The 25,787-nt window shown below is 40.0% G+C and overlaps 1 protein-coding gene across 4 annotated transcripts in view; it reads right to left on the reverse strand.

The window, feature by feature from the left end:
* LOC111156878 (diaphanous related formin 1) overlaps positions 1–25,586 on the reverse strand; it is an 87,190-nt gene extending 61,604 nt beyond the window's left edge. For 2 of the 4 annotated variants that reach the window (XM_022518002.1, XM_022518005.1), the window contains exons 1-2: positions 25,444–25,560; positions 898–924 (exon numbers count right to left, since the gene is read on the reverse strand). In XM_022518002.1, the coding sequence (XP_022373710.1) occupies positions 898–924; positions 25,444–25,560 (144 nt within the window). Of the gene's footprint in view, positions 1–897; positions 925–25,443 lie in introns of all 4 variants that reach the window. The other 2 variants (XM_022518004.1, XM_022518003.1) reach the window with 2 other exon arrangements.
* Positions 25,587–25,787: the final 201 nt, after the last annotated feature.

Below are 25,787 nucleotides of genomic sequence, written 5' to 3' on the forward strand. Positions count from 1 at the left end.
GGTTCCTCTGGTTTGTGGGCACTTAAGATTCTTCTAACATTAAAACAAGAAATCTCTTACCTAATTTAGTATACTCATTCTGTACTCTCATCTTCATCCAAAAGTAAGAGGACTGAAGTATTAAGATTTGAAACTTCTCTACAAAGAGAATACCTTGTTCTTGAGTTCTCTGGCCATTTCTAAGCCCTTCAGCTATACAGAACTGAAAACACCTCACATATAGAGTTTGCTCAGTAAAATGCCATTTGTTTCCTTCAGAGGGTCCCTCCCTTCCAGAGGTGAGTATGAACACAGATTTTAGTAGGTATAGGTCATAAAGAATAAACAAGTAAATGCCTTAAAACCAGGAACCATTACTTTCTGTACATTTCATGTACATTTCTTCTGTACACTCCAAAGCCCCTGTGTTATAGAGGCAGCAAAAGTTCAATATATAGTCTTCAAAATCCCCTTTGCAAAGAATACAGTGTACTTCAGGGGTAGGTATGCTATCTCTCTGTCAACCCAAGACTCATGACCCATTCCCCAAACCTCAGTACAGATGCTCAAACCAAAGAGCCACCAATAAGCTGAAGTTTGTTAGCTCTACCTGTTTGAAAATAACAGTAGTATCTTTAAGCATTGTGGATTTCAAGCGATGGGAGTAGCATTCAGACTGCAAGTCAGTTATGAGTTTAAAGAATGTGGCTACCCTTGGAAGCCAATGAAATGTCCCAGGGGGATGCATGCAATGGGCCAAACACAGAGCAAAGAGTTCGGAAAAAATTTGGGGAGGTTCTGAGAACAGAACCAACATCACCATTTCAAGTTATAGGAAGTCAAAGTTATGACAAGTGGTAAATATCACAGTGGAGGAAATGAGCTGGAACATGCACATGCTGAACAAAATTTCCTTACCTCGTCTGCCATGAGCCGCTTCAGAGTCTAGGAAACAAGAAAAAGGAGGGAAAAGAAAAAGAAGATAGATCAGTGGAATTCCCCAACACCAAATGGGTTGGGGGGAGAAAAACAGTAAGTTGAAAGGATCTAAGGTACTTCCTACAATCTAAAGATTTCAGCAAACTATTCCTTACCACATTCTCCCATGTAAGAGGCATGAAGGAGTTTCAAGGTCACTAACATAGGACTCTTTGGCGGGGAAAACAAGTAGAGAATCTCAAGGACTCTAAGATGACCACTATGCATATGAAACATGCTCAACTTCATCAGTAAACGAGGGAATGCAAACTAAAACCACAGTGAGATATCGCTTCACACTCTCACAGATGGCAAACATTTTCTTGTCTGTCTGGTTGGAGAGCAGCGGGAGCTCTCACACAGTCAGCAGTAATGTAAATTGCTATGGCCACTGTGGAAAACAGCATGGCATTATCTAATAGAGTTAAATACACACATATACAACTCAACACATCAATTTCTATAAATCTATCCTGCAGAAACTTGCATGTATGTACCAGGATATATGTAACAAGAATGATCACAGCAAAACTATAACAATATCTAAAACAGAGAACAATCCAAAGAGCCATCAAGAGTAGAATGGGTAACCTGGTACCATGTACAATGGGGAACAATTACACAGAGAAATTAAATGAACTCACAAACATTAAAACTAAATGAGTTATTTCTTTCATATTCAGCTTAAAAACATGCCAACTATATTATTATTTAGGAGGTAAAATTATAAACGAATGATTATCACAAATGTCAAAACCATGCTTAGTTGGGCTGAGTGGACAAGTTGTGCCTGCGTAAGGGGACAAAGGGGCTTCTGAGGTGCTCACAATATTTATTTTTTGACACGGATGATCATTACATGGGTGTTTGATTTAATAATTCTGTGTTTTATGTTCCCTTCCATATACATGCTGTACTTAAAAAAAATAGCAGGGATGATAAAGCAGAATTCTTTGTCCTAATACCTAATTTTAAACCGTACTTCTTTATCTTAATGTTTTTACAAGAATATATATAGCAAAGGCCTCTTGACTAACCTTCCTCAACTAATGAAAAACTAGGGGCGCCTGGGTGGCTCAGTCATTAAGCAACTGCCTTCGGCTCAGGTCATGGTCCCAGAGTCTTGGGATGGAGCCCTGAATCGGGCTCCCTGCTCAGCAGGAAGCCTGATTCTCCCTCTCCCACTCCCCCTGCTTGTGTTCCCTCTCTTGCTGTCTCTCTCCCCATCAAATAAATAAGTAAAATCTTAAAAAAGGTAGGGGGGACCTGGGTGGCTCAGTGGGTTAAGCCTCTGCCTTCAGCTCGGGTCATGATCCCAGGGTCCTGGGATCGAGCCCCATACTGGGCTCTCTGCTTAGTGGGGGGCCTGCTTCCTCTTCTTTCTCTCTCTGCCTGCTTCTCTGCCTGCTTGTCATCTCTGTCTGTCAAATAAATAAATAAAATCTTTATTAAAAAAAAAATTCTCCCCCACAAAAAAAAAAAAAAAAAAAGAAGAAAAGAAAGAAAGAAAAACTAGCTCTCACCCTGCCACAGAGCTATTTTACTAACCTTTTTCCGGATAAGAAAAAATCTCTACCATTATGTTCATGTTCCCCACGTCAGACTTTGATTATATCTGGTTAAATAGTGAATCAACTTTTCCCTCCATGGTCCAGAGGAGGTCAAGTTTCCACTGACTGAGGGCTAATCACAAACCTGAAGCTTTAAGAACCTTGCTCAGCATCAACAGAATTTATAGTTACTTTGTGTGTGCCTCTTACTGGGGAGAGAAGGCAGAAGGATGGTGAAGCAGGCAGCAACACTGAAGGAGACTAACACTTCCTTTTGTCACCATCCTTATTCACAGGGGAAACAAGCTACAAAAAGGATGAGTATGTACAATTTAACCACTGCCAAGATTAAACTTAAGTGCACCTAGAGTAACTGCTTCCAGAAACTTGTCCTCCAAACTCAAAATGTTCCTTCAGAACCAAGCAACAACCCTAACAATTCTGGGATGGATGTAACACAGGGAACAGAACCTGGGGCTAATGAATCACTGCCAGTTGGATTGCTCACAGCTGCAGGCTAAGTTAAAGAAAAGGAAACCAGCAACGGGTTCCTTCTGCCTAGTTTCATTTCTCTTCTGTTCATCCCTACTACCACTATGTAAGCTTTTGCCATTATTATCTCCTGCTCGACTTACTACAAAAGCTTCTTAACTGATCTCCCTGCCTCCAGTCCGGTCTACCTTACACCAATCCATTCTCCATACTGTATCCAAGGGTAATCTTTCTAAAATGCCACAATGTCCACAGTATTTCCTCATTTAAAACCTTTCAATGGCTCCCAACTGTCATAAACCCTCTACTTCAAACTCTATCTTCTGGGCATCCTGAACGAGCTACAGGTCCACAAACAGATCTTGCTGTCTCACCACCCCAGACTTTCCTTAGGCTGCTCCTTCCCTCAGTCTTGACTTTGCTTTCAAGGCTAACTCCAACAGGCCCTGCAGTAGGATACCAACTCTAATTGGACAAGTACTTCTCCTTATGTTTCCTTATGTTTCTCCTTATGTTATGTAATAGGTGCTTGTCTGTCTCGTGGCACTGGTTGTGGATTACAGTTGTCTTTTGACTGTCCGCCTCCTCTGCTCCTTTCCAGACTAAGTTCCTTCAGGGCAGAGCCTGAGACTTAGTCATTGTATTTCCTACGAATAGATACCATAATCTGGGGCTGCTTTCCTAAACTGCCAAGAGCCCTGAAAAAACTCTGAAATCAATTCATTGTGTCAATGAAAAAAACTGAAGCCTAGACAGGTAGAGTAAATCACTGAGGTCACGTGATCAGAAACAAGCTGGGTATGAACTCTAGTCTTCAGATTCCAAAGCCTAAAATCTTTGCATTCCCCAAATTCTTCTGCCTTGTTCCCATTTAAGGCCCATACTCTTGCCTTTAGAAACAAAAGTGAATATATCTTTTCATAACAAGGAAGATACCACATTCTCTTGCTTTCTTTGGTGCATTACTAAAAACAGATTTAATTACTTTAAAAAAATTATCCACACTTTAGCACTCAGTTTGAGTATGGACAGCAAAAATGATGCCTACAGGATCAAAGTTGAACTTTCCCAAAATGTCCAACAGAGGGCAGCAACTACCAGCAAAGCGAATCACCCTATAGGCAAAATTCTGTTTCAAAACCCAACAAAACACCCCAAGAGCAAGCTCAATTCAATTACTGAAATGTAGACCGCTGCTAGACTGTACTGAGGGTGTATTGTTTACTTACTATTACGCGTTTTTCTTATAGATCTCTGTATACTATGCTTGCAAACAGTAAGCTTTACTCAGTATTTTAATTATATCCTTAGTTGTGCTGTGGATTCTGAGATAAAGAACAAGAATTCCCAGATCATAAAATGTATAAATGACTAAAAATAGGGGTATCCAGGAAGATAAATGCTCCTGGAGCTGTATTTGTGCCTCACCCCCCAGATGCCCAAGCTTTTGTCATTTTCTCTCATCACCCTACCTGTCTCTTAATGCTTCTACTCTCACCATTCTCCTTGCCTGCTGTCAATTCTCTTCTGCCCCCAAACCCCCAAACCAAACCCTTCCTCTCCTAACCTGTTGGGACTAAATACTTCATCTTCCTGTCGCTCCTGAGTCTTCCTCTAAAACCTTTAACTATAGATACTGAAAGAAGCATACATACTAAACGACATCTTTTTTTTTTTTTAAGATTTTATTTATTTATTTGACAGAGATCACAAGTAGGCAGAGAAGCAGGCAGAGAGAGAGAGAGAGGGAAGCAGGCTCCCTGCCGAGCAGAGAGCCCGATGTGGGACTTGACCCCAGGACCCTGAGATCATGACCCGAGCCGAAGGCAGCGGCTTAACCCACTGAGCCACCCAGGCGCCCCTAAACGAAATCTTTTTAAAAATATCAAAATCTGCTCATGAATACAGATTAATAGGAAATATTAGATAAAAGACAGTAGACTGAACAAAGCACCTAATTTCTCCCCTTTTGAAAACCTTCTAAATCTACAGAAAAAGATTCTTTTTGGAAAGAAAACAATGATGGAAGGAAGGAGACTATCAGGTTGGAAAGAGTAAGAACAGCACAACTTCAACCAAATTTTGAAGCTGGGAAATAGACTAGTGGTAAACCCAAAAGACCTAAGAAAGCTGAAAACACAATAACCAATTGTAATTATATTTAAAGACTATCAAAAGGCACAAGAATTAGCATCATGACGTACCTATGGAAATGAGGGCTGGAAGGAGGAGGAGCCTAAAATAAGAAGATTGGCTGGCAGCTGTTTAAGAAGCAGTTCCTACACTGGGTGGAGCTCAATTTCAGGACCCTGGGATCAAGAGTCAGACACTTAACTGACTGAGCCACCCACGTGCCCCAAATTGTATTTAATTTTAAATAAATTTAAATTTAAAAACTAATATATTATTATTACTATTATTATTATTATTAAACTTAAGTATGTTTGGAATATCCTGGATATGTGAATCTACTTTCACCCATAAATTTTATCAAATCTAAATATACTTCAACTTCGGGCGCCTGGGTAACTCAGTCAGTTAAGCATCCAACTCTCAGTTCCAGCTCAGGTCACCTCAGGGTTGTCAGATGGAGCAACACGTAGGGCTCTACACTCAGTGTGGAGCCTGCCCCATCCTCCTCCTCTGCCTCTGTCCCTCCTCTACTCCCCACCCAACCCCTTCCCCATGCACTCATATTCTCTTTAAAATAAATAAAATCTTTAAATATACCCCAACTATTTTTTAACAAAAATTTAGCATATATATTGAGATGTGCTATAAATGTAAAACATACACTGGAGTCCAACTTAGTGTTAAGAACAATATAAAACATCCCATTAATGCTGTTATATGTATTACATACTAAAATCTTGTTGTTTATTGGATTACCTAAATTAGTATTATTAAAACTAATTTCACATGTTTCTTTTTGCTTTTTTCTTTTTGCCTTTTTCTGTGGCTGCCAGAAAATCTGAAATTACATGTGGGACTCACATTATATATCTATTATACAGGTCTATTCATAGTAAAGTGCATGGTTAACATACTTTACCTGTGCATCTTGAGTTTCCAATTAGTTAGTCCCTTCCTTTTTTTTTTCCCCTCTTAAAGTAGGCTCCATGCCCAGCATGGCATCCAACATGGGGCTTGAACTCATGACTCTGAGATCAAGACCTATACTGGGGCGCCTGGGTGGCTCAGTGGTTTAAGCCTCTGCCTTCGGCTTGGGTCATGGTCTCAGAGTCCTGGGATCGAGCCCTGCATCGGGTTCTCTGCTCAGCAGGGAGCCTGCTTCCCTTCCTCTCTCTCTCTCTGCCTGCCTCTCTGCCTCCTTGTGATCTCTGTCTGTCAAATAAATAAATAAAATCTTAAAAAAAAAAAAAGACCTGCACTGAGATCAAAGGCCAAATTCTTTTTTTTTTTTTTAAAGATTTTCTCTGTTCTTTGCCAGAGAGCACAATTAAAAGGGGACTGTGGGACCTGACTCCCCATACTGTCACCACCATCATCCACTTTTGTTCTGGGCTTTTAAATTGGTAATACCTGGTGAGTCTGACCCGGACAGATTCTTGGCTTATTGGAAACATATGTTAATAATTTCTTCCTTTCCTTCCTTGGTCTACTGCCTGGACCTCAAGGACAGTCAACTCCACCCCACAGAGTTTTTCTAGTTTGAATTATCCAGAAGAACTAAGATTGGCCACGGTAAGCTTAGAAAAAGAAAGTATAAAGCAGTATAACTCCTCTGACCATATTCTTCTTGGATTCCTAGTACTTGACCCTCACTACAGCCTTGCCAGATGCTCAACTATGGTGACTCTTGATCCCGAGGTTGTAAGTTTGAGCCCCAAGTTAGGTGTAGAGATTACTTAAATAAATAAATATATAGTAAAATATATAGTAAATATATATAGTAAGTATATATATTTATATATATAGTAAAATATATTAAATAGTATATAAATACAAAATATATTATAGTAAAATATATAGTAAATAAATATATATTAAAAAAAAATTTATTTCTAAAGGTCATTAGCTGGTACCAGAAAAGAGCTCAACAAAATGGCATTTACCAAAATGACCTTCATCTTTTCCAAAAGATGCTCTGTGTTATCAAATCTTATTCAAATCAACAGAAATTACTCAAAGCTGCACCGCATCAAAAGTAACAGCATCGGGGCACCTGGGTGGCTCAATGGGTTAAGCCTCTGCCTTCGGCTCAGGTCATGATCCCAGGGTCCTGGGATCAAGCCCCACATCCAGCTCTCTGCTCAGCAGGGAGCCTGCTTCCTCCTCTCTCTCTGCCTGTCTCTCTGCCTACTTGTGATCTCTGCCTGTCAAAAAAAAGATTAAACAAAATCTTAAAAAAAAAAAAAAAAGTAACAGCATCAAATGGGGTGCCTAGATGCCCCATTCAGTTAAGGGTACACTCTTGGTTTCAGCTCAGTTCTGATCCTGCGGTCATAAGATCAAGCCCCGAGTCAGGCTCTGCACTCAACAAGGAGTCTACCTGAGTTTCTCTCTCCTTCTCCCTCTGCCCCTACCCTGCCCCCACTCTCTCTCTCAAATAAATAAATCTTTTAAAAAAATAACATGATCAAAAATAAATACACTTTAAAAATAAAACAAAATATATTTGGATGGATACTGCTCTGCATTAAGACCATCCATCACCATAAAAATGAAAAGCTGTCCCCTCAGTCCCCCTTCTAGAGAACAATTCAAGGCTCTGATTCACTCACCACATCCTAATGTAATATGTGGTAAGATAAATCTTCTGGTTACCGTCTACAGGAAATAAACTTCCTAGACACTTCACAGTTTAGCTTCTATAAGAAACCAAAAATAAAAAAGTCCAAAGACCCCAAGGTATGCCTTGTGAGGCAAAACTAATCATGACTTAATGACTATGAAACATACCCTGATTATTATCATAACAAATGCAAATGAACTATAAAACTTCTCTTCCATACTGGATTTGTTGTGGTGGTGGTTATACCTATTAACACTTCAGCTTTTAAAAAGTGAGTAGATAATGGGGTCCCTGGGTGGCACACTCAGTTGAGTGTCCAACTCTTGGTTTCTGCTTGGGTCATGATCTCAGGGTAGTGGGACTGAGTCCCATGTTAGGCTGTGTGCTCAGCAAGTAGTCTGGACTCCCCCTCCTAGGACTCTACCCTTCCCCTCCATGCCCACACATGCTGTCTCTCTTCCTAAAGAAATAAATAAATCAATCTTTAAAAAGTAAGTAGATGGGACTAAACATGGCAGTCTTTTAGATACAGGTACCCTCTGTTTGTTTGCCTAGCAATAGAACTGACAAATTTTTAAACTCAAGGCTATAAGAAAATCATTCCAGAGACTGACTCACCTCTACCCAACTCCTGAATCTTTAACTTTTCCCACTCAGCAGGAAAACAGGACAGAATTCTCTAACAATTAAGGATGGTCTCTTGGCACAAGATGTTCACATAGCCAAACAAAAAGTAGTGAGGTAGTATCCTTAGCAGCAGAGAGGTTGGCAAAGATCTAATAAGAGAATATGATTAAACTTTATTTTAAACAGAGTATATTACATAGTAAAAAGTGTTTCCAATTCCTACCACGGTGCTTCACAAGAACAGTTAATCATGGATGATAATCTTATGAAACATGTGGCTCATGCACAGACAATATAAATCTCCAGTTGCAAGCCTGTATCTCAGTACTTTCCAAATACTTTGTTCAGACTAACATATTTAATCTTTTTAAAAATTGTAACTGAAGTATAGTTGATATACAGTATGTTTCAGGTGTACAACACAGTGACTCGACAATTACATATGTTATCAAATGCTCACCAAGGTATTACGGTATTACTATATTCCTTATGCTGTATTTTTTATCGCCATGACTTAGTTTGTAACTGCAAATTCATAATCTCCTTCGCCCATTTTTTTGCTCATTCCTCCACTACTCTTCTTCCACTTTTTAAAAAAATTTTTGTTCAGGCTAAAACCACACATATCAGAGCTCTTGGCTAAATGACTACCACCAGAAGATTCTAAGAGGCCCAGAGGCCCAGGCTCCCTTGGAACTACAGGTTTTCTTAAAATACCTATAATCACAAAGCAATTCACTAACTGCCTCAGGATGGTCAACTCATACCTCTCCCTCTCTGACATCCACCCTTGCTCAAGGGCTTTCTAATCTAGTATAAGGGACATGTTTAGAGTGGTAGATAAAATTCTAAGATGTTCCCCAAGATTCCTAGCTGACATATGCATCCTGTATAATTACCAGGACTGTATGACAGGATACCACTCCTGTGATTAGGTTCTATTATTCGGCACAATTGACTTTTAAGAAAAGGAAATAATCTGCACGGGCCTGAACCGATCACACTTGCCCTTTAAGTCTGAGGTGAGATGTTAGAGACACTAGGACTCAATATGTCATTTCTGACTTGAGCATGAAGGGCTCCAAATGGCAAGAACCGAACTCAGCCAATACTGAATGAGCTTGGAGGCAGATTCTCCCCAAGTGACTCCAGATCAGAACTGGCCTCTGACAACTCTTGAGAATGCAGCCACACTATTCATGCTGGACTTCTGACTAATGGAACTATGAGCTAATAAGTGGGTTTTCCTTTTAAACTGTTGAGTTTCTTATGTAGCAGGAGGAAACTAATACATTAAACAAACTGACAAAATTACAATTTATCTAGAACTTTGGCTAAAGGAAAAAGACTATGACTCCTGGTTTATTTATTTATGGTATCCTAAAAAACTACAGGTACGATTTTGAGCAAATCACTAATTCTTCATGCTTCGGTTCCCTTATTTATTAAAAACAAAGCCAAAGCAGACACACACATCTCCTGGGAACTATGAGATCATAAAGTGGAGTGGTAAGAGATCATTCTGTAAGGTAACTGCAATGTTATTACTACATAAAGACTTGTTTTAAAATACACACCTGAAGAGGGGACTAGTTGACACTGTGCTCCAACAACAAAAGGAAAAAAACTATTCCTCATCTATCAACTATACATTTAGCCATAGTCAGTCATTTCGCAAAAAGAACTAAAGAACGTACCAAGGGCAGGCTCTCAATATCTTTTATCAGACTGTTTATTGTAACTGCTTCTGGGGATCGGACTGTAAGTTGCTTAGGGGCAGGAACCCAAGTCTTGTTCATTTGATGTGGCCACTATTTAATAAATATTCTAAGAATTAGCATCAGCATAGGTTTAAGAGCATAATCCTAAGCATAGTATATTCATTCATTAATTCCTTTACTCAAATTAGGCAAACCTAGGAAATTCCTTAAGTTAAAGTCTGTGACAATGTGACTTATGGACAGGTCAGTCAACCATAAGACCACACCTTGAAGAGTCATGTCTTTCCCTATACATGAGAACAGGGAATGCTCATTGGTACTTAACACACTTTGAGTTGACCTTGAGGAAAATATCCAACTATGGGACACATGTCACCTAGGGAGTCTTCCACATCCTTTGAAAAGCAGTAAACCCTAAGACACAGGCCACCTATAGGTAAAATGGAAATCCAACAACAATCTTCTTTCAGATCCTCAGGAAGGACCAGGTAAGGTATGTGTCATTCAGAATCATACAGATCAGAGAGCATGGTCTGGCTCTGATTCATCTCTTTATTCTATCACAGTAATGACATTCAGTTCCTTAGGATAGTTCCTTAGGTAACAGGAAGTTATCATGTGCACTTGAATTTAATTACCAATGAATCCCATTCCAGCTCAGACAAAAAATTTGTCACAACTCCACTGAGCGACAGTAAGGGCAGGCTGAGTTTTTCTTTTTATCACAGTTGCACTCTTATCTTGAGGACTGTATCATTTCATAAGGCTGGTATGAAAAGTAATAAAATGGATGGAAAGCACCTTGTTTTGCAAAGTGCTTTGTAAAAATTAAATAATATATGATGATGGAACATATGACACTTTTCAGCCTCCCTTCTTCAATTCCCAGTCCTTGTTTAGAAGTCAATTATAACTAGAGAGAAAAAATAACAGGTATCTTCTAATGTAGAGAACTTCAAATGTAGAGAACTTTCCCTTCCATTTTCAAAGAATGGCCCAAGGATGACACTGAATTAAGTCAGTATTTCATCTACCATTTGCAGAGAAACAGATTAGATAGAGTCTGACATCACTACTTAATGATGTCAAAAGCCTAAACCTAAGAGTTGTGCAGAACTGGAGTACCCACTTCCAGAAAGGAAAGAAAAGAGACAGGAAAGGAGGGGAGGAAAAGAAGAGAAAACGGGTATCTCCAAGAAAAAGGAAGACTAAATGAAAGGCACAAAAATGACCAGGAACTGAGAAACATCAACTATAAAGCTAACTTAGATTAATAAGTTAAATGGGTTTGAGGGAAAGAAACCTGAAGATTATATAGCAGTCCCCAGAAATGGAGATGGCTCACTCATGCTCAATATGATCACTATGGGAAAACTGCTAAAGGAGTCAGACCTTCGCAGCTCATCCATTTAAGTTTCATGCTGCCTTAGCAGCCCCAAAGCTCAACTCAGAACTAGATAGTTAGCTTGTTAAAATTCATATAAGAAAAGAAAGGAACGCAGTAGAGGAGAGTCCAAGAGCTCTTAAACCTAACTAAGAGAGTTCTTGGGGCACCTGGGTGGCTCAGTCAGTTAAGGGTCTGCCTTCGGCTCAGCTCACAATCTCAGGGTCCTGGGATTGAGCCCCAGGTCAGGCTTCTCCCTCTCCTGCTCCCTGTGTTTGTGCTTTGTCTCTCCCTGTCAAATAAATAAATAAACCTTAAAAAAAAAAAAAAAAAGAGCCCTAATTAAGAGGGTTCTTTGAATCTACCCCTGCCTTCCAGAGCCAGTATCTTTTTACTGATCCCACCCAGGATGCCTTGAGAGATTCCAGGCAGTGATGTTTGTCAAGTATGAGTTAGAAATGTCCTACAAAGAACATTAGGTAATTAATCATTACCTGTTTCAGTAATTTAGTTGTAAATCTGAAGCAATTTACTTAGAAATGCAAAGGAACAAACTCAATTTCCATACAACTGTCTAAATCAGTTGGTGAGAGTCTGCTTTCAAATAAACCACATTTCCCAGCTATGATTAAAATGAAGGAAAACTATCTTAACATTAAGATTCAATCCTCTGTCAGGTCAAAATACATTCTAATAGTCCTCTGTTAGTTCAAGAAGGCAAGCCTCTTAGGGAAAAGGAAAAGGTAACATTTTGCCTACGCTCAGCTCATTTTAAAGCCCGGGACTAGCATAGCCTGCATCCCAGATAGCTGATAGCCTAAAGAAAAGAAGGGAAGTCCACTCAGGTTTCACTATTCTAGCTCAGCAGAGCAGGTGGAAACCAGGCTGGGAACATTGCATTCCCCCGACAAGTCCATCCAAACTAACTGCCAGCCCCTTGCACTATGAACCACCCATGGATTGGGACAACAAGCTGCCAACAGATAAAGTGTTCATATTCTGGAAGGCCTAGTTTCCTATCAAGTGTCAAAAGGTGTGGCAGACATGACCATCTCTTCTGCTGTCGGGAAGGAAGTGCACATATATTCTGTCATCTGGTGAGAGATCAGTAAGCAAAACTTCCTCCCTTTCAAACATCCTAAGGTTCTGATAAAACTTTTGAAGACACACAGCAGTATCCCCCACTTGTCAACAGTTCATGCTAGGCCACTTTGCTTTTTTGAAGACCTATATCAGTACCTGTTTTTGCTAACTGTAAGAAATCCTTAAAAGATTTTCACTTTTATTTAAAAAAAAAGCGGGGGGGGGGGCGGTGAAAAGCGAAAATAGCATCCAGCATTTGTTTTGCAGGGAACTGTTATGCGAGAGGCAGTGCACACCCCAAGCAGGGCTACGCTCAGCATCTCAACATCAGGCCACCGTAAATCTGAAGTGTGGCTGTAAGCATCTGTGCTTTATCTCCATTTGTTCTGTGCCTCTGTTAGTGAGATGTGGCCGAAGTTACCAGAAAAGCCTGAGAGGTTATTTTTAGGAATGCTCGAAAATGTTTCCATATAAATTACTGGTAAGTGCTTCTTTGCTTTATGTCATTTGGTTTATGAAAGATTTCATAGGAACATCAGATGGGCCGGGGGCCTGTATAGAAAACAATAACTAATGTTAACCTATTTTCCCAAAATTTCGGCACATTTCTCCAGTTGCAAATACCGATCCTTGTTCTTCACTTTCTTAGTGTGGGCCTTTCTCTTTATTGCCTGAGCTTAGATTGTAATTGCTCCTTTAAAAAGGGGGTGTTGTCCACTCATTTGGAAACAGTCAGTGACTCAGGAATGCTGTTTCCCAATCTCCGTAGCAACTGTTTTCTCCTCCCTTGCTGTGATGTGAGTAGCAGGACATCTACTCTTCCTCAAGGGTTAGCACATGTATGACACACCCAAGGCCTGGCTGACAGGAAGTTCCTGCAGCTGATATTACTTCTACATACAGGGACCAATCAGGCCACCTTGTTTTAAATCCCATTCTCAAACCCTTCATTTCGAAATGATGGTTACACCTCCTTTTTTCCTATCCACACATCATTCCTAAACACCCAGAAATAATCATAGCCTACTGATAACAGCTTAACTGATCCAAAAATTACATTACACAGACATGATCGTATGAAAACATTTTATTTAAATCTAGAATAAGATCTGATTTTGAGAAAATCTGGCAGGGGAGAGAAGCAGGAGAGCATGAGGTGAAATCTTATTATTCCTCTATCACCAGAAATACAAGTAAGAGTTAAAATACGGTGCTGCTGATAGTTCCACACTACAATTGCTAAAAGTATGTTCTAACACAAACATACAATTTCAGGCCAAAGTCCTTAGGCTACAAAATGTAAACATAAAAATAAATAACAAATGGAAAGCAAGGTAGGGGACTGTTTTATTTACATACACACCTGTATTTTTTTTTAAGATTTTATTTATTCATTTGACAGAGAGAGGGAGACAGCTAGAGAGGGAACACAAGCAAGGCTGTGGGAGAGGGAGAAGCAGACCCTCCCCTGAGCAGAGAGCCGGATGCGGGGCTTGATCCCAGGACCCTGGGATCATGACCTGAGCTGAAGGCAGACACCTAACAACTGAGCCACCCAGCAACCCCCACATCTATATTTTCTTATAAATAGGTGTTTCACTTTTATAATAAAAAATACATTTCCATTTATAACAAAAGTAACACTTTTCAAAGATTAGAAAGCTAGAAAATGTTTATGATAAATTGCTTTAAAAGCATAAAACTTGTGTAAGCTATAATTGCAACTGTAAAAACGTTTGTGCACAGACATAATGACTAAAATATTCACACACTAAATAATAATGAAATGAATAAATGAATAAATATGAATAAATAAATAAATGAATAAATAAAAATGAAATAAAAAATGAAAAGTAGAAATTTGGGGTCTAGATACTGTTATTTTAAAAATATATGTATATGATTAAAAAAAAAAGAGCGTTAAAAAAATCATGGCACAGCACCTAAAAGCAAAGCAACATTATCCAATTCCCATATTTAAAATGCCCACTAGTATTTACTCTTCTCCAGTAGTACTCTGCTTAAGGAAACACTCCGGCAGGGCACAGTTAGGAAAATTAGGGGTAACAAAGCAATGGAAGAAAGAATAATGAGGGGCGCCTGAGTGGCTCAGTCAGTTAAGAGTCTGCCTTCAGCTCAGGTCATGATCTTGGGGTCCTGGGATTGAGCCCCGCATGGGGCTCCCTGCTCAGCAGGGGGTCTGCTTCTCCCTCTGCCTTTGTCACCTGCTTGTGCACTCTCTCTATCACTTTCTATCTCAAATAAATAAAATCTTTTTTCAAAATAATAATGAATAGTCTAAAAGCTAGTTCACCTAAATACATGACCTTAAGCAAATTAGTACCTCCAGGCCTCAGTGACCTCCTCATATTAAGATGAGGAAGCTCGATCAGATCATTTCTATAGTCTCTTGAGAGGCCCTTAAAGACTGTGCTTAGTTTACTACTGCTCTTTTTGAGGGTAGCCCAATGCCTGCTGCTTGCCTGATAGTGCATATCCTACAGTGGCTTCTCACCACTTCTTCTTGTGGTTTCAATCACAGGAAACAGACGTCACCCATGGGCCTAGAAGTAAGTAACGAACAAGCCCTGGCGGATGCAAAGAGCTGCCAACTAAAGCCAACTCCCATCTTTCTAAAATACAAGAATCAAGAATCACTAGAAACTTTATCCCTGCGGAGCCCAATACACATCTTTCATAAAAACTAACAGAACTAAAAATATCTCTGTAGGTCCCATGCATGCAGACATGAGAGAATTTTAGAACAGTTTCACTCTACTTTGCTTCTACAACCAAATGAAGAAATTGAAGATTAGCTATGGGTAGGAGTGTAAGTTTTTAGAAGGGGGGAAAAAAGGTCACTAGCACCTTCTGTGGAGACCTAGACATATCCTGAAGACTTGGGAGACTCATCCTTGTCTTCTTTATCTAATATTCTATGTAAACCTTTAGATAGCCCTAAAAGACCATGATACCAAGAGATTAAAATAATATGGGGACTTACCAATTATTCACTTTAAATGTATGCTAACAATCCCTACAGAACTGGGTCAAATACTGCTCTCATTCATAATGTTGAAAGCTGGCAGCCCTGTAAACCCTTCCTTTCAAAATGATGGTTTGAAAGTTGGCAGAACTATCTAAAATAACGCAGAGATTTTTAATCCTACAGACAGTTTCTTTCATTAAACACAAAACTAGAACATACTATCTCTAAAGAATAATAAACTTTTCTCAACAGAGTTCTTCTGGTCAGATACAGTTAACATTAGTGGTTCTCTTCACCTCAGTTCCCTTGGTCAGAGAGGACTAATGTTTCTAAACTGCCAATCTCCTACATTAGACCATAGAAATGGAGGACCTTGAAAATCATCTCAAGACTCCCAAGACTAACATTAAAACTAAAATACATAAGAGGATATTGCTAATGTGAGCAAAACACCACCAATGGGCTTAGGCACCTCACAAGCAACATGAGAAATAAGATCCCCCCAAAAAGCTGCCTCTTCCCTCTCTATATATATTATATATAATATGTATGTGGGGGTTTTTTCATTCACAAAAGATTAAAGAACACTTCAAAGAGCAAGCAAGCAAAACCCATACGGCATTATAGGAAACTTTTAAGAAGAAATAATACAGCCCAAAGATAAGTTCTGATTGTCCCCATGGTGGGATTTCCCACCTGAGCCCACAATTTGGCTATCCAGTTTTGAGATCCAGCCAGAGTCATATTTTTAAAATCTAGATTTATCGCTCAAAGTCTGAAAAGATGGGTGTATTAAAATTGATAAGGATTGTAAATCAAAAAAACTTAATCTAAATTCCATCTAGGTATCAGAAATGATCTGCTGAAACGTTAACACTTACCTATTCTGTTCTTGGATATGCTGATTTACTGTCACCACCACACATTCGCATGGCCAGAAACTGCTCATCAACATGCACCATGACATGCTACAAAACACTAATTTTCAGTCCTGCTGTCTGCATGTTTCTACAGAAAGAGAACCTAAAAGCCCTTAACAGAAATAAAATAATCCCTATGGGGGTGCCTGCGTGACTCAGTCATAAGCATCTGCCTTTGGCTCAGGTCATGATCCCAGGGTCCTGGGATAGAGTCCTGCATCAGGCTCCCTGCTCAGCGGGGAGCCTGTTTCTCCCTCTCCCACTGTTCCTACTTGTATTCCTTCTCTCGCTGTGTCTCTGTCAAATAAATAAATAAAATATTTTTTAAAAAATCCCTATGAAGTGGCTTCACCTTTCTTAAATGACGGATCTCCCATATAAATCCTCTTGACTGCTATAACTGGGCCATTTTCTTTACCACAGCCACACATTCTTATCTCTGATCCTCTGTTCACACCGCTCCCCACACCATGAAATCCCTTCCCTTCTCTGCCAACCCTTGTATTTCCCTCCAAGGGCAGACATATTCCACATCTTCTATGAAATTAATTATAACTGTCCACAATTATATCCTAGATATTTTATTGAATTTGGGACATAAGGACAGGCCTTTGAAATCACTTATGCTGAATCTCTAATATTACAAGAAAAGACCAAGAAAGGTGGAATGACTTGCCCAGAGTTCAAATGGTTAATCCGTAGCAGAGTCTGACTAAACAGCAATATTTGGAAAGAATACTTCAGTGGGAATGGAAGATAAGAGTTCTACTCCTAGGTCTAGCTATAAATGTACACAGACTACTTTCCTAGACCCACATTTCTAAATAAAGGGTTTGAATGAAATAATTTTTAGCATCCTTTTCACTTGCAGCATTCTAAGATTCTGAAACTTTTCTTCTGACTCACAGTCCAGTACTCATTCCACTTAATTCCTTCACTTCTCTGAAATTCTACAGCTTTCACCCTCTGTGTCCATAGCCTCTGAGCTTTTCCTACCCATTCTCCTACTGACATGACTGAGATGACAATGTATTAAAAAAGCAAGGGCTGAACAGGACACGTGATAGGACAACCACATGACTTCCTGATCTTTAGCCTTTTGGATCCATGTGGATTCAGACAAGAAAAACTCTACTCTCTACTCTCTGCCACTAGTCATAGAGAAAATCCTAGTTCCGGGTACCCAGATCTCTATGGCAATGTCTTAATTATTAACCACGGGCAAATAACTGCCAGGTCTAAAGAACAAACATCAGTAGGCCCCAGACTCCGAAGAGACCCTGGAGTTATTAACCAGTCACAATCCTTAGAGTCAAGTTTCAGGGCCACAACGAGAGGATTTTAAAGATACCATATGCCACTTCTAAAATACAGAAAAGAGGAGCACTGGGTGGCTCAGTGGGTTAAAGCCTCTGCCTTTGGCTCGGGTCATGATCTCGGGGTCCTGGGATCAGCCCCGCATCAGGCTCTTTTGCTCAGCAGGGTGTCTGCTTCCTCCCCCCTCTCTCTGGTGGCCTTGGGATCTCTGTCAAATAAATAAATAAAATCTATTAAAAAAATGATAAAATACAAAAAGATAACTATTAGAGGTGGTCTAACAACAACTTCCTCCTTCTCATTTGTCACCACTGCTTGCTGCTGTCATCAGTTTAAACAACTAAAAACAACTGACAGGTGATGTTATTAGAGGTGTTTCATTTATAAAGAAGATAAGGTTGCATTTTTAAAAATAGTAATTGGCAACTTCATAATAACTCATGAGCCAAAAGAAAGACTGGTTTTGATACACTGAAATAGCTACCTCTTCATGCCTAAGAAAGGTTTAATTATAATTCTTGCAAAGACTCCAAAGTCTACATGACTAAATGCAAAAAGCAGTTAGCCATTTAACCACTGCACTTTGTCCATCTAGACACAAACTTCTTTCCCACCAAATGAATTGGAAGGCAGCCCAGTTTTAATTGACCAGTCATCAAATGACTTAACAGATGACATCAAAATTTTCTATGGAATTCCTAGCAGTGAATACTCTTTTATACTCCAGGTGCAAAAACTGGACGCTTATAAAATGTCAGTACAATGTAGTGAATAAGATTTTTTTTTTTTAAATCAGCTAGATCTCAGTTTGAATCCCAGTTCTACGAGCTAAAGCATGCTGCTTGATCTCACTGAGTCTCAGTTCAATTACCTATAAAATGGGAATTACAATAGTGCCTATAAGACTGAGGTAGAAATTAATGAGATAATGAATCGAAAGCTCTTTAGCAGAGTCCCAGGGCTGTAATAAGTATGCAACAAACAAACGCTCTTACTACTGCTACTGCTATTACTACTACTCCCTGTCCTTCCCGTCTGGGATGAATTCACCTTCCTATCTATCAAGATGCTGAACATACATTAACATTTATAGATAGGAAGACTAGCATTATACAGTAACACACACAGTACACAAAAACAAAAGGTTTCTAACACCACATATTAAGATGAAAATGCCATCAGGACAAACTGAATCTCAAAGGTTCCCCAATTCCAAGTAACAGAAATGTTCTGTCTTTGCCTATAGATCAAAATTTACACCCCAAACAGCATGAGTGGAATAGAACTAATATATCCACAGCAGAAAAGTAGAGAACTTCAGAGCTTCATCTATAAAACTTCTAAAAGAAAACAGAAGGAGAAAATCTTAGGAGCTGTGATTTTAGCAGAGATTTTTGAAATATGACACAAACAGCAAAAAGTTAAAAAAAAGTGGACCTCAAAATTAAACACCTTTGTTCTTCATTCCACAGTTTTAAAAAAATGAAAAGGCAAATCACAGGAGAAAGAAAGTATTTTTAAAACACATATCCAACAAATGACTTGCATTTAGACTACCATAAAAAATTTTAAAAGACAAATTTTGAACAGACACTTCAGCAAAGATATACAGATAGCAAATAAACAAAGTAAAAGATGCTCAACACTACACAAATGCAAATAAAAGCCACAATGAAATACCACTACACACCCACTAGAATGGATAAAATTTAAGGGTCATCATAGTCAGAGTTAGCAAGGAACTGGAACTCATATATTGTTTGTGGGAACGTAAAATGGTAGTCACTCTGGAAAACAGTTTGGCAATTTTTTAGAAAGTTAAACAGAGCCCTACCAAAAAAAAAAAAAAAAAAAAAAAAAAAGGCAGCTTTACCTGAGATTTAAGGTCAATACCAAGGTATACTTCTTGGTTTTCTATGACCTTCAGGATCAAAGGGAGTTTATAAATCAGGATCCTTAAAGTATGTTAAATCTTAAAAGGAATTGGCAAATTCCATGTTTTTACACAGCAGTATTTCTAAAATAGGGAATAAATCACACAATCAGAAATCCAGAGGGGCACCTGGGTGGCTCAGCTCATGATCCCAGGGTCCTAGGCTCCATCCAGCTCACTGCTCAGTGGAGAGCCTGCTTCTCCCTCCCTCTCTGCATCACTGCACGCCCCCCCTTGTGTGCTCTCACTCTCACTCTATCTTAAATAAATAAAATCTTTTAAAAAATTTTTTAAATTAAAATTCATCCAGGCCTTGCATGGATTAATAGAAATTCCTTAAAAAAAAAAAAATCCAGAAAAATAATCCAGGACACCATAAACTCCACCTCTATCCGCTACCACAACAAAATGCCAAAGTCACTACCACCTAAGGACCACTTAAAACTACCACCATTGATGGAATCTCCTATCTTCCATATAAGAACACTTCCACAGGGGCACCTGGGTGTCTCAGCCAGTTAAATGTCCAACCCCTGATTTTGGTTCAAAATCAGATCTCAGAGTCGTGAAATCAAGAACTGCACTGGGCTCCATGCTGGTCGTGGAGCCTGCCTGAGGTTCTCTCCATTTTCTCTATCTCTCCCTCCTCACACACTTATTCCACATAAGAATGCCATGTGTTTCTCTTAATTCAGTTTCATTATACTAACTTTCGTTTGTCTCTCCTTTACCTGTTCCATCCCCCTTCTTGGAGAGGGAAGAAATTTAAGCAAATATTTATAGGACAAACTGAAACTCTGTGATTGTCAGTGAGCCAAGCAACACAGAGCCAGTTTCTTCAATCTTTTCCCTCTCAGTCACATAGCTTCTAGTGTATCCATTCTGCTTATATAACCTCTTTCTACTATTCTAGCTATTCCAAGATCTTGAAATTTACTAAAGGAAATGCAGAATCCAACATTTTAGCTTCTATTCCTCCATTCATTTATCCAATATCCACCCCATAGCCCCTGATGTTTCCAAACTCCAAATGTAAGAAGAGATTGCTGCACTGAGTGGGTGTTTGGACTTGATGACATTTAAAGCCCCTTACAACACTAAAATTTTAAAGCTACCATTCACAGCAAGCTTTAATAATGAATGGAAGAATCTCAAAGCTGAAAGAACAATGATACATCCAGTTAGCCTGTAATCAGTGGTAAAATTCATAAAAATACTGGTCTCAACACTTCTCTTTTCCTTCAGTAATTCTTTTACTTTATTAAAAAGGAATCCTCTAATGTTTGCCCGAAAAAAGAAAGAGTAAAAGAGAGGTGGAAAAGAAAGTAAAATATGTTTCCAGTCTTTAAACATTCTTTATTTTTCAATTTTAGCTTTGAAGCTTAAGAAATTTTAGTTTCAACCACTTTTACCATTCCTGATTCCTCAAAGGACTAGCTGCCAATGGGACTGGGACCAGCCCTCAGAGAAGCAGACAGGGAATAAAAACAAAGACAGAGGGAATGATAGTAGCTGGGCAAGGGGAGAGGGTTGGCTTTGTGTCATATAACCCTAAGTAGGGGCAAACACCAAATGTTGCTTTGCTCATTAGTAAGAGGTACATTTTTTTCCTACTGCTTTCAAACAAGAGTGTGTGGGAAGAGGAGGCTCAACATAATAAAGAAAAGCAGGTAAGTAATACATGGTTTGTTTCAAATCGAAATGCTTTCTGCAATCATGAATGACTTCAACTGAGACATAAAATGGGAGAAAAACCATCTGCATATACAAACCTTTTTTTCTTTATAATACCTACCATTTCTTGTTAATAAACATGACTTTAACTTGTTCTTCTAAATCGTATGAGGTACAACTTTATCTTTTAAGCCTCCATTATATATCACAGAAAATATAACTGTCCAGGAATAACTTGGCAATCCATTTATAAAATACAGAGGGCCCCATGGGATAGCAAAAGGTTATTCTATCATACAGGAAATAAAACTAGTCTATTCTGACCCATATGCCCAGCAACAAAGTTAAACCACTTCTCACTTATTACTATTTTCTCAGGTTTTATAATAAACATAATTCACAAGTCATAAAATTTTCAGGTCTTTTTGAAATAAAAGTATCCCAATGTTTATCAACTCTCCAAAGGCAGAGATTTTAATTCTGAGGCATTCCCTCAGTTTGACCTCTTGCAAAGGAGGATTTCCTTTGAGACAAGTAAATAAAACATGACCAAGTAGATCCTTGTGTTACCTCTTCAAAGACAAGGCAGGAAAAGAGCAGCAATTTTAAGGTATCATTCCGTCATCGTAAACCTCAGAAACATTCCTGTAGGCTCCCTTCTCTTTCTAAACCAAGCAATCCCCGTGTTTATCATCTTTCAAAAAAAACCCACATGACTTGTATAAAGTTCTCTGACATGGTTTATCTTTGACTGTTCTTTTTGGATGGACAGGGGTCTACAACCAAACATTTATACTTTCATTATCACTCTGCTTTTAGAAGGGCATGAAACTACCCCTTGGTGAAAATTCAATATACACATCCGAAATTAAACAAGATCTTAAAACTTACGTATATTCTATTCTCTCTAATCCCATGCTAAAACTCATGTTTTACAAAATTATGCCCCTAGCTGATTCAGGAAACAATATTCTTTCTTAGAATGCAACCACCTCTTGATTGTATAAGGCACGTAGTTTATAAAATGCAGGAATACTCTGCAGCCTCCTAACACTCTGGTTGTAATTACTACCTTTACACATATTTCAGCCAGCAGTCTATTTGACACCCACATTCATCGCTGCTGAAAAATCAGAATGCATTCTGGTTGTTCCCAATTTTTATTTTCTTTCACCCTAAGGACCTGTGAAACAAAGTACAACAATGCTGGAGAAAGGATATGCTTAAGGCCCAGGAGGAGAAAGACTCCTGAAAAATCAAGGGGGAACACCAGGCAATCTGGCTTGAGCCACACACATCAGCATCTCTAACAACCAAGTGTTTTTAAAAGGTGATTCCCAACCACTTTTTAAACTTCGACTCCATGTGCTTTCTACCCAAGATGCATCAGAGAGTTAAGAGCGCATCTTCAGCAATAAGTAAGCTCTGTGTCCCATTCAGTTGATATATACTTAGAACCTGTATAAGCTTGGAAAGGTACAGAGCAGCAGAAGTGACAAAAAATTCTGCAGAAGCAAACAAATAACCTTCAGGCACACAAGGTCCAAACCAGTGCAGCTTTATAAAGTACCTTCTTTATGGAATTCCAGAGGACACACTCTAGCAAAGGTGGAACAGGGAAAACAGCTTTCAATTTGCTTTTAGCCTGTAGTTCAAAAAATTAAGCCATGGGTAACAAAAGCACACCAGCAATCTCTCCCCCTCCACCCACCCACACACACATTCAGACACAAAGAGAAGTGGATTGCAATGCTTCTCCTAGTCTCTCATTGCCACAGACTTCTCATAAAAAGAACAATGAGAAAGAAAATTCCCATGCCTTGAGGTGAGTTACCGTTGGCAAGAAAGGAGTTAAGTAGCATTACTTTTCAGAAAACTTTCCAATCATCTAGCTCTGAATGCAATTCTCACTACCTGTTCTCCGTATTTTTTTTAAACAATTCAGCAGGCTAAGAGTTAAAACCAACACCTCAGAAAAAGAGAACTTGGTTCAGCTCCACCCTCTGTAAAGCAAATACCAAAAACTGAGCCAAATCCACTCAGCATATACAAGACTCCATGGACATTCCAAAACACAGGTGAAAAGTTAAGTTTCCTCACGTATCTCAACTTTAACATGCGCTTAGATTTCTACAATTTCACTTGTGAAACACACAAGTGTTAGATAAAACAAAAACACAAATAAAACTCTATTTAAAGGACTTGAAAAACATTTACAAAAGTCACAGAGTTCACTATAGATTAGCAGGAATAACTGGAATTTGGGTGAGGAAGGTCAAACAGTACCCACGGAAACAAAAGCAAAACAAAAATAACAGATATATATGCAGAAATAAAAACAGAATATGGGCCCCAGAACTTAAGTCTTAGAAGGAAAGCTCTCTGAGTGTCAATTCCTATCCTAAAGAAACATAAGGAAATGTTGCTTTAATCGCCACAGGGGAAGGGTCATCACTACCACTAACCCAACACTTCTGGAAAAAAAAGATGTTCACATGAAAAACAGGCAGTTACTGAGACAGCCCATAAGTCACTGGAAAGGGCAGTCCAGAAGCACCTGCCTTGCTAGAAATAGGTAGGAAGAGATGAGTCACTATTTTAATTCTGCTTAGTGCTCTCCACATCTCAATCCTCTAGGTCCCAAAGAAAATTTTCTTCCTGTTTCCATCATTTTATCAGTTTTCTACCCAAACTTGTGGAGTTGGGTCAGAATACTAAAGGTTGGGGATAAGAGAAAAGAGAAAGAGCGAAGAGTCAGAACCCAGTTGATTAGTACAAAGAGATCCTGGGATGAGGGCATAATTACTTGGAAGACAAGACTAAATAACTACATTTACAACTAGCAAATGATTACTAAGATTCAAGATTCCCTCTCTTGGATAGTGCCCCATATCTCTCAAAGCTTTTACAGTAAAAAGCAAACAGCTCCCTGGAGAAAGGAGTAAAAAAGATTTAGTGCAGGCAAAGATAATGAAATATGATAGTGTTACAAGAATATCAGTATTCCTTCAGACTCGGATTAGAAGTCACTGGCACCTGAGGAAAGCCATACTCTTCTACAGGTCAGAAAAGGAATGTCACTAGGCTGTCACACAGGAGGTGGCAGACAAGCTGAGATGGTTATCATGGGAAACGTACAAAAAGCAACTGAATTACTCAGAAACTTCTTCGACTTGCAGCGTAACTTCCTCCCTACGGGAGAGGTTTAAATCACCAACCTAGGTCAAGAGGGGCACATCATTATAATGAGAAGTTCTAATCCCCTGAAAAGTGATAAGCAACAGGGCAAAGAGACAGGTTTTCTGGATGGAGCTATACCGGGAACCAAATTAACGTCATGCCCAATGACCATGGATGGACCTGGGCAGGAACCCATTCCTGCCATCACAAGGACAAACATGTAAGGGAGGAGGGAAGGTAGGGCCCAAGTCAGGTAACATTCCAGAGGGGAAGGATTATCAGGTGACACCAGGCTGAGGGCCCAGAGCTGGGGCTAGGAGAGAGGAAAGTTAGCAGGTGAAAGGGATCAATCTTGAGAAGGAAGTGACCTTTAGGAGAAGCAAATTAAGAGGATACAAAAAAAAAAAAAAAAAAAAAAAAAAAAAAAAAAAAGGAGGGGGGAGTAAGGGAAAATGGACCCAGAAAAGCACAGAGAACAAGACAGAGGCGGGTGCGGGTAACAGAGAAGAAGAAAGGAAGTGGGGCTAAGAGGGAAGGGATGGGGCTAAGACCCGCCAGGCTATGCGGGCGGAGGGCAGAGCTGGCTTGCGGGCGGGGGGAGGGAGGACGGGAAGGTGTGAAGAAAGCCCCGAGGCTGCCAGGGCGAGAGCAATGTAGGACTCTGGGGTTTCCCTAGGTCCCTCCCGGAGGGGTAGGATGTCGGACTGTGGAGCCCGGGACCCAGTAAACCCAGAAAGAGAGGCGCGGGGGCGGCTCCCTAGAGACAGGCGTGCAACCCTGGGGCCAGCTGTGGGGGTCTCCGTGGACCGGAGGGCGGTTAAGGGGCCAGGCTGAGGGAACCGGGTGGGAGGGACACTCACAAATTTCTTGGATTTGCCGCCGTCGCCGCCCGCCGCAGGCAGCTCGTCCGGGCTCCGGCCCTTCTTCTTGTCCCGGGGCCCGCGGCCGGGGCCCTGGCCCCCGCCGAGGGGGTCCATGTCTAGGTTCGCGCTGGGAGATGACCCCGCGCCAACGCCGCTCCCGTCCGGCACCTCCCGACCTGCCGCTGCCGCCGCCGCCGCCGCTGCCGCCGCCGCCGCCCAGCAGCTCCTCAGCCCGCCGCCGCGCCCCGCCTCATTAGTATGCCGGGCTGCGCGCGCCTCATGAATATACAACGGCGACGCCTCGCTCCCGCCCGCCTGCCCCACTTCCGCCCGGACCCGCA

The sequence above is a fragment of the Enhydra lutris genome, unplaced genomic scaffold (assembly GCF_002288905.1).
Source record: "Enhydra lutris kenyoni isolate GAN:26980312 unplaced genomic scaffold, ASM228890v2 scaffoldscaffold50, whole genome shotgun sequence".
Lineage (NCBI taxonomy): Eukaryota > Metazoa > Chordata > Mammalia > Carnivora > Mustelidae > Enhydra > Enhydra lutris.